At 40.9% G+C, this 10,062-nt stretch overlaps 1 protein-coding gene across 2 annotated transcripts; it reads right to left on the bottom strand.

Annotated features, from left to right (window-relative positions):
• Positions 1-67: 67 nt before the first annotated feature.
• On the bottom strand, positions 68-9,249 carry hmmr (hyaluronan-mediated motility receptor (RHAMM)). Of its 2 annotated transcripts, XM_049586614.1 has the most exons (20): positions 9,116-9,249; positions 8,755-8,853; positions 8,570-8,646; positions 8,363-8,440; positions 8,023-8,211; positions 7,854-7,940; positions 7,598-7,709; positions 7,445-7,510; positions 7,273-7,346; positions 7,116-7,186; positions 6,667-7,034; positions 6,214-6,362; positions 5,882-6,117; positions 3,559-3,675; positions 3,246-3,446; positions 2,378-3,103; positions 2,214-2,286; positions 1,007-1,183; positions 727-880; positions 68-568 (listed from the first exon to the last, which is right to left on the bottom strand). In XM_049586614.1, exons 1-20 carry the CDS (start codon positions 9,159-9,161, stop codon positions 552-554), a joined length of 3,117 nt encoding a protein of 1,038 aa, XP_049442571.1. In that variant the 5' UTR covers positions 9,162-9,249; the 3' UTR covers positions 68-551. The 2 variants fall into 2 exon arrangements, with proteins under 2 accessions (XP_049442571.1, XP_049442572.1); XM_049586615.1 differs by lacking the exon at positions 68-568 and having other exon boundaries at positions 722-880.
• Positions 9,250-10,062: the final 813 nt, after the last annotated feature.

Here is a 10,062-nt window from a genome sequence, read left to right as displayed (position 1 = left end):
CCAAGCAAAAAAGGCTTTGTACATATCATCTTGGCACCTGGGAGGTAAATAATCTCAGGAACACTGATTTAAAAAGAGAATTAAAATCTGTCTTTATTTACAAATAAGAGAGACTTATAAACAGGTATCCCACATGAAATGCTTACTGGTTCTGCTACCCTAAGAACTGCTAAGGAAGTTAAAAAGATGAAATCCACATCCCACATTTTAATTGTCCAAATGGTGTGCAGAGCTGCAGCTATCTATTTCCTCATTATTTTAACACATTGCTCCTGCACACACACACACACACATCTGCTACCAACATTACTTTTAAGATCAAAACAGATACATACATCCTCACTCTGTCATGAATTAACAAAAAGGCTGTAAAATGGCAGCATGTAATAAGCTGGTTAACACTTTTAGAAGTATTTCATTTCTAAAACATTAACAATGAATTATTTGTACAAATCCCGATGAAAAAGCATCCAAGTAAAAGGTTAATACATATTAAAAAATATACAACCACAGAAATCAGTTGTCAGGTCTCATCTGGCAGGGGAGCTCCATTATACACAATGATTTCCTGACAAAACAAACAAACAATTAGGCGTCCACACAAATATCTCAGCAACTGGACAAGGTGAAAATCATCAGCTAAAGTTTCAATTATCATCACATCTCATTATATCTCCAAAGCTCTGCCCTTATCGAGGCTTAGGCTGTTGCAGTTTAGTTACTAACCTTCTTGAAGAGCTTCACTTCTCCTGTTCTCCTTGTCGTGTTGGAAAGCTTTGCTGGGATCAAACCTGCGGCGAGTAGCACCAGGGAGCTTTGACTTCAGCTGCTCCAGATCACTCTTCTGCCGGGCCACCTGGGACCGAAGCTTCGACACTTCCTGCACACACAGCCAGCAGAAAGTGGGGATGAAGTACAGACAAAACGTGTGTGCGGATTGACCCCCCCAAAAAAAACAAAAACAAAACAACAAAACATGCAGACGGCACTGCTCTTGTGCATTCACCTGTTTTAGGGTGACATTCTCATCTTTCAGCTTCATCACATGTTTGATCTTCTGCTTCTGGTTCTGGTGGCCCAGCAGACGAGCGTAAGCATCAGCCAATTTGTTCAGCTCCTCCTGATTTACTCCGTTCTCATTGAGTAGTGCATTTCGCTCGGCTGCAAACGCATTGAGCTGTTCCTGTGGGTACACACCAGCATGGACATTTAGAGGGGCATTTAGGTCATCCATGTATTTTAACTTAAAGGTCCAGTGTGTAGGATTTAGTGGCATCTAGCGGTGAAGTTACAAAAGTGAAACTATGAGAGAACTATGGTGGCTGATGTGAAAACACTGTAATGCAAATGGCTCTATCTAGAGCCACTGTTTGGTTTGTCCATTCTGGGCTACTGTAGAACAACATGGCTGACTCTATGGAAGAGGACCAGCTCCATATGTAGATATAAACATGTCGTCATAAGGTAAAACACAATGATTCTTATTTTCTGGTGATTATAAACTAATGACAGTGTAGTTGTGATTATTAACCCTTTCTACCAATAGATGTCCCCTAAATCTAATACACTGGACCTTTAAACCTTTATGAATTTAATTTTTTGGCCACCTGGGGGCAGCGCAACAACTTGTGAACACAACAGACACGTATCTGGTTGGGGCTTTGACTGGGACCAAAAAAGTCCAGCTTGATCCTACATGGACCCACATAGTTACTGTCATGGCAGCAGTTTTGGGCTCGAGCCCAATTAAAAACACAAATTTCCACTGTAAAAAAGTTTTACAAGCTGAGGTCAACTCAAGTGTTCAGTGTAGTAACAAAGGTGCATTTGTAGATAGTAACATTTATAGTAGATAGTAACTCTTTGAGCGCTGTCGGAATATATTGGGCAGTGAAAGTGAAACTAAAGTGTTCGTTAATTCATACAGAAATAGGGATGTTAGTGTAAATCCCAATCCAATCCAATTCAGGCCCGGGGGAATGTTAAGAGGCTCAGTCAGAGCCCAGTGGGTCGGGCCCAAAATCAAAGCTCTACGGCTGGTTGATTGACTGAATGAACTAATAGACACTAAAATACTTCTTAAAACTCTGTGGTTTCATTACTACAACACCTCTCACATTACACATAGTACTTTTTTCCACCGTTTGTAGCGACACATTTGTAAGTGTGGCTTTAATGAAAGTTGATCTGGGATATTATTGGAAATGACTGACCTGGAAGGGCCTGACTTTTGCAAACAGCTCCTCATATTGTTTCTTCCAGTGCTCCATCTCTGAACTTGGGGAGCTTAGAAGAAAGGAACAATGAGTTAAAATGTACAAACTGTAAAAAACAAACAAAAATTACACGAACACAAAAGAAATCCAGTCTTGCTCACCTTTTCTCCTGCGCCTCAGTAATTTGTCTTTGGAGCTCCTGTCGCTGCTCCTCCATCTCCCACTGTAGTGTAACCTTTTCCTGAGTCAGTACTTCCACCTGCTCCTGCAAAGCCCGTCTGTCTTGTCGTTGTTCTTCCAACTCATGCTGCAGAGCCTGTGCTTTCTCCTCCATAAGGTCTAATTGGGTCTGAAAGCTCAAACCCCCTTGTTCGACCTCATCCAGGCGAGACTGAAGCTGATTTCTGTCCTGCTCTGCCATGTTAAGTTGATTTTCAAGAACAAGCCTGGTCTGGTCTTTGAGCTTTACTTGAGACAGAAGACTGTTCCTCTCCTCATCTATCCTCTCCAGCTCAGTCTGTAGTCTGAGCACCTCTGACCTGACCTGCTGGTGGTCTTCTCTTTCAGCCTCCAACGCTCCCCTTTCCTCCTGAAGAGCTGTCTGAATTTTAACTTTCTCTTGTCTTTCTCGTTGGAGCTGTTCCATTATTTCCCCTTTTTCCTGGCGGACCTCCTCAAGCATTTTCTGGGCTTTTTCCTTCTCATTTTGGAGCTGAGTTGCACCCTGACCTCTCTGTTCCTCTAGTTGCCCAAGTGCCTCTTCTCTCTGCTTTGTCTGCATCTGTAGCTCCTGCTGTAGCTGATTGATCAGGGCAGCGTGTCTCGCCTCCATGGCCTTTATCTCCTCATCTTTTTGTGCAAGACGAGTCTGCACCTCCAGCAACTTTCTATCAAGTCAAGGAAAAAGAGAAATATATATATATATATATATATATATATATATATATATATATATATATATATATATATAAAAAAGGTGCAAAAGTGACAGTTATTTCAACGCAGACTCAAAGTGAATTCGAGGCATACCTTGAATTCTCCTCCCTGGCTTTTGCTTCAGCTAACTGCCTCTCCTGGTGCTCCTCTAACCCCTCCATCACTCTGTTGACCTCCTCCTCTTTCTGTTGAACGGCTTTATCTATCTCTTCCTTCATCTGCTGCGTCACTCCCTCCACCTCAGCCTCCAGTTCTTTCTGTCTTCCCTCTGCTCCCCGCAGAGCCTGTTTGGCGCTGAAAAGTAAGACAAGCAGTCTGTCAAGCTCACACATTGACAGAATTTTGACCCAAACATGAACACAACTCCAACTCGCATTCCAGGAATACTGACAACTTGAGCGCTCACCTCTCCAGCTCCGTGACAATGTCTCCCATCTTGCTCAGTGAGTTTGTGTGTGCCTCCTGGAGTTCTCTCATGGCGGCTAAGTGCTCCTCTTTTAAAGCTTCCACATCTTTGCTCTTACTAAAAATGACAAGCACAGTTTTATATGTTAAGTAGGTGTCTTGACTTTACTGATAAAAGCATCGTCATAAGATTACCGTTTTAAATCTTTTTTTTCTAAAGTTGACAGACTTCTAACACTTGTGGAAATGTGCATTAAAACAATAAACATTTTCTGAAAGTACCTTACTTCCTAAATACTGGCTCTGTCAATAAATCAAAACACGTCAATGACGTACTGCACAACGGTAAAATGGTTTTGTGAGCAGAGTTGACCCAACTAGCCGATTCATCAAACAGTCAACCTAGAGTCAGCTGTTTTGGAAATCAATTAATTGTCACATGACGTCATTTTACAAGAGAAAATTACACAAATGATCTAGTTTCTAGCTTCTCAGTTAGTGGTGCAAGTATTATTATTTTCATTGTCAATTAATCTGTTGAATTTTTTTTTTTGTTTGTTTTGTTTTTTTGGGGGGGATGGGGTGGGGTGGGGGTGTGTGTCACAGATCAAGGACACAGATTCATTGATAATGAAAATAATTGTTTAATTGCAGCCATAGTTATAAGGTGCACATCATTAGTCTGTCATTCTTGGTTCAAATTTAGCACAAGATGTTGAAGGTCATGCCTACTACTGTCCCCTCTGTCTCCACCTTCAACTGTCTAATAAAAGAAAGGAACAAATTTGCCTCTCCAAGCACCCTGGTTCCCCTCAGATTCCTAAGATAAGGTGGTGCGGTGACTTGCAAACTTGAAATTGGGCATAAACAGAAATAGACAGTGACCCACCGTCCGTGTCAACTCTGTGATAGACTGGCAACCTGTCAATTATTTTTCTTTACTTTATGCTCAGGGTATGCTGGGACACGCTCCCAGCTGCCTGTGACTCTAAATAGTAGCAAACAGGCAGCGGCAACAAATCCAAAAAAGGTGCTGTTTTGCAACTGCAGTGAGGAGGACATCTTTCATGTAAGTATGACTTTCAAACTTGTGATTAAAATGGTTGGATGTGCAAGTTGTATCTTTTCGTGTCTGTCAACACCGGAGATCGCCTTAACTGAATGTTTTCCATCCTGAACTTTTTTTTTTTTTTTTTTTAAATCAATGACAACAACAACAACAAAAAAAGAGCTCATTTTCACCGATTAGAACACTGAGGGCGATCTACCGGAACTTTAACCTGTCCAGTTGGTAGTGTGTGCACATATTAACTATCAATTGTCTAGTCTAGTCTTGTCTTTGATCGTATGTGCATGACCTCATTGTCTAGCTGGCTTCAGCCATGGCATTGGTAGCCTATATCACTGCTAGGGGTGGGACGATACAAGTAACTCACGATTCGATATTGTGATGATATTTGGCCCTTGATAACGATAATATCACAATATACGATATCCGCGATATTCGATATATTGCAAGAAATTTCATCAACAATATATCACAAAATATGTGACTGAAAAAGAAAAAATACCCCTAAAAAGGAAAACGTCTGTAATTATGCATTTATTCCATTCTTCTGTTTTTGCATCTAACTGCTCGACTCATCTTCTTCACTGGCCACTGCTTATGCCCACTTTACGGTCTTCACCCTCATTTACGGGATTAGCGCCCCCTCAAACAGGGCAGGAGACATTAAGTACTGATGGTGACAACGGGGGAAATCCATTGAGTGTGTGTTGTAATAAAATATCGATATTTGCCTTCAGTGTATCGATTATTTATTGCGAGAGAGAGCACAACAATATATTGCAAAAATGATTTTTTTGTCCCACCCCTCATCACTGTATACCATTGCAAAATGTCAGCAGCTGGGAGAAGTTCCCCAAAAAGGATTTCTACCAGAAAGAGATTTCATGGTTATGGTTAAGAAAAAAAAAAAAAAGACTTGGTTTGGGCTGAAAAGGAATAGATTTCTGTCTGAAGGTGTTTTCTGGGAGAAAGCCTACAAAGAAAACTTCTCCCATGTGTATAATGTCACGACAGCTTAGTGTCCAAAGTTTCTTTGCACGGTCAGTGTCTCAATTCATCTTTTCTCTTCTCATTATTATAAATGTATAATCTATAACCTTGTTCTGTATATTAATTATTAAAACATGAAAATTAAAATGCTATTAAATCTAAATTATAATCATTAAAAAGTTAAATGACAGGTAATAGATTATAATGGAATTTTTACAACCCTGACAAAGAGAAGATCTACTGCAACCTCTGGTCGGTACCTCACCTCTCCAGCAGCGCCCTGGTATCACCCAGCTGTCTGTCCAGTTCGCTGTTTTCCTCCTGCAGCCTCTGGAGGGCCTCTTGACTCCTCTCTGCCATCTCCTGCTTCTTCTGCTCCTGGTCCTCCAAGGCAGCAAGGTCTCCCAGCACTTCCTCCATCTCCTCTTTAAGCTGTCTGAATTGCTCCTCAGACTCCTCCCTCTGCTGCTCCACCAGCACAGACAGGGAGTCCACAAGTGCCTGGAGAACAGAAGAAAGAGCCAGTTGCGGCTTAGGTGATCCCGCACTACGATCCAAAAACAACGTATCACGTGAGACAAAAAATGTTTGTGTAACCTTTTCTCTTGACAGTTCCTCAGTGAGAGCAGCGTGTTCTTCCTGGAGCTGAATCTGTCTCTTTTTCTCGTCTCTTTTAGCCTCCTTTAGCACGGTGAGCTCTGCTTTCAACTCCTCCACTCTCCTCATCCCCTCCTCCTGAGTCTTGCCTAAAATCAAAAGAATATTAGAGCTTCAACGTTTAATCAATTATTTTACAAGCAAAGCAAAGCCAAAAATATGACATTTCCAGGTTCTCAAATATGAGGATTTGCCACTTTGTAAAATTAATTTAATATCTACTTTAGGCTCCAGGATATTGTAACAGGCTTTCTCACTGTTCTCTAAATGTTATGCAAGAGCAAACAACTAATCAAGAAAATAATCCCCACATTAATAGCTAAAACATACACAATACATGCAACACATAACACAATTTAAATCAACATCATAACAGGATCTTGGGTAACATACTTCTCTCCTCCTCAGAGAACAGGCACCTCTGTTCGAGATGCGCCACTCTCTCGTCCAGCTCCTTCTCCGTCCTTCTGAGAACCTCTCGCAGTCTGGCAAGCTCTGCCTCCTGCTGTCGAACTGTTGCTTGAGAGTCTTGAACTTCTTGGTCCGCCGCCTCCATTTGCTTCTCCATGTCACTCACTGACCTTTGCAAAGACTTCAGCTCCACCTCTTGGTTCTCCAACCTCTTCTCTGCTTCCTCTAAAGCATCCTTTGACACTTGGAGATCTTGCTGGAGTTTCTGTGCCTCCTCCTCTTTCTGTCTCAGCATATCCTGGATGGTTTCTAGTTCAGTAGTACGCTGCTCCAATTCACTCTCTAGCTGCCTGTGGAGAAGTGGCAAATGAGTGTCATGGTATAAAGCTCTGATCTAACTTACTTGGAGGAACCATGAGGCATTTGCTTACTTTACTTTCTCCAACTGGGAACCAGCCACAGTGTTCTCCTGCGTCTTCTCTCTGAGCTTCAAGCGGAGATCCTGCAAACAAACAAACATATCAAGCACATCTTTCACAAAGTATGATTAAGAAATGGAAGATTTGTTTTTATACGCCTAGTTTATACCTGGATCTCTTCATTGGCTGTGTCTAGATATCCCTGCAAGACTCTGATCTCTTCCCTCAGCTCCCGTATCACAGCTGGAAAATAACACAAGCACTCCAGAGATTATTATTTCAAGTGATGGGTCAACACAACTCAAGTAAAGGAAAAAGCAAGCCAGTGGCACAGAACTCACCGTGCAATCTGGCATTCTCATTCTCCAGCTGTTCATTCTGGGCTTTGGTCACTTGATAAAGGTCCTCTGTAAAAGATAAAAATCACAGTGCAGCCCTGGTTACTTCAGTTGTATTGCTCAAACATGTAAGTATGTTTTGCTGTCAGATCTTACCCAAGTCTTTATTCCTGTCCTTCAGGGCAGTGACAGCAGCCCTGGCAGCTTGCAGGTCAGTTTCTAGCGCCTTCACTTGGCCTTCGGTGTTAATCTGCAAGACGTTTAACTCCTGGACACACAGACACTGAATCAGCATCTACTGGGGCCGAACACATTCTCGTAAACTCTGACTCAACATTTTAGATGTGACTAAACCAATGGAGATTTTTTTTTTAACTAAATAATACAGGAAATATGTGTACTCATGCCATACCTTGTTTTTAGCATCCAAAGTGTTCCTGGCCTCCATCAGCTCCATTGTGAGAGAGTTGATTTTCTTTTTTGTAGTGTCAGCAGAAACCTAAAAGACATGTACTCAGTCGCACACTTCATGAGGCACTGCTTAGAATTAAAAAATGAATAGAATTAAAAACCAAGCACACCTTGTTTTTTAGGAACTCATTGACTTTCTTGAGCTCAGCCCGCTGTCTTTCAAGAGTGGTAACGTTGGCAGCAAGGCCTGTCTTCTCCCTGACTGCTGCCAGCAGCTTGGCCTCCACCTTCTTAAGCTCCTCTTCCAGAGCCAGCACACGACGGTCCTGCTCCCCGCGCTGCTGAACCAGGGACCTTATCTGGAAGGAAACAAAGCAAAGGCTATGACTTTACCTGCAGTAGTAGCAAGTAGTTGCTCAACTGTAACGTAAGGACTCAAGTCACTACTTGCTTATAATAACATTTCACGTGGCAGAGCTATAGCACAAACGTTCCTCTAATGAAGCATACCTCTCTCTCCAAGAGTTTCTGCTGCTTCCTCTCCATGGTCATGCCATTCTTCTCTTTCTTTACACTTGAACCATCAATCTAGGTTTTCACAAGACATAAAGATAGAGCAGGTTAGTTTTATGACAGAAGCAGTTGTTGGACTAGCAGATCTGTAAATTACAAGCCACCTCAGTGGCAAACTGCATGCTGAAATAAAATATAACTTACAAGTCCATCAACCGACATAGTCCTACGGACAGGTGACGCAAGGACACTTCTGGAGGGCGATGGTGGTGGCAGATCAGCTGGAAAAGAGGATAATGAAAAAATCGTTGGCACAAAGCGTTGTTTTAGATAAAATTAACTCGTAGTTTTGTTCCGTTGTTTGCATTGTGCTTATCAAATTTACCAACCTGCCTTAACTTGTTTGAATCGATCAGACTTGTCAAAGGAAGCAGCTCCCTTCAGGTCTCCAGATTTGACTTCATAGGACCCCGGTGGAGGGGCACAACCTACGGACACAATGTTAGCCAAGTTACAGATGCTAACGCTAACGTTGCTTTTTACCGTCGACCTGCTTTGCTTTAACTTGGTTCTGTTAGCTTCAATGAATTCAACAGATGTAACCAACAACCCTTAACGTTAGCACATAACGTTACCTAACGTTACGTATGTTAGCAGACGGTAACATAAGCTAACGTCACTTAACGTTACCGTTGAATAACTAAAGAGGATAATTTGCCAACATGCTACTAGTTATTGTACGTCACTTACCTACGTTCTCGTTGAACCTTTTCAAGGGGGCTCTTGAAAAAGACATTTTTAATCTACTATACGAGACTAATTTTAAATTCCCAACAGCACCGACAAAGCTGCAGCGCAGCACCGGGTTACACACGTTAACAACAACTGACGCTTCACCGCTGAAATTTCAAATTAACGTCATACGTACGTTTGCGTCGGTTGGACCAATAGGCGTCCAGCATCTCGTCCTGGATAACGCCGTCCCGCCCACTTCGCCTAAAGGCTTCTGTAAACAAGGAAATCACTGATTTAAAAAGTGTGTGTGAAATACATGTATGGAAGTATTGTAAAGTATTTGTATTATTCATACTGTGAGTGCAGGGGGTGAGAGCTTCATATATTCCTGAAAAAAATAAATAGTATAAAATAAAATAATATAAAATGACATAAAATAAAATAAATAAAAAATAAAATAAAATAAAACAAACAGGCTATTTCTTAAATTGTTAAATAAAATAATAAATAAAATACAATGACATAAAATTGAATTGAATTGAACTTAATTAATTAAATAAAATGACATAAAATAAAATAAATTAAAAATAAAATGAAATAAAACAAACAGGCTATTTCTTATGCCCCTAAAATTTTACTGTGAAATTTTCGATGTAATTAAAAGAATCAGGAATACAACACCTTTTGTCTTATTTAGTAGTTCAAATTCATATTCCTTATATCTTTCTACATAATGGTCAAAACATTTTTTCAAACCTCCTCTTCACTACATAACTGACTGAATCTTCTCTGTTTATTTCTTGGACCTGATCTTAAGACATTTAGTCTAAAAATAGCCAAGTCTGTCTAAAAAACAAAATGTGTAAAATACTGAATGTTTAGCCTGATCATGGAATTCAACTTCATAAAAATTCTGCTCGTCATTTAACAATGACCTTGTTTGCATGTATCAGTCAGTCAGC

The sequence above is a fragment of the Epinephelus fuscoguttatus genome, linkage group LG9, assembly GCF_011397635.1.
Source record: "Epinephelus fuscoguttatus linkage group LG9, E.fuscoguttatus.final_Chr_v1".
Classification (NCBI taxonomy): Eukaryota; Metazoa; Chordata; class Actinopteri; order Perciformes; family Serranidae; genus Epinephelus; species Epinephelus fuscoguttatus.
Note: the sequence above shows the minus strand (reverse complement) of the source record. Positions and strands in the feature narration are given on the sequence as shown.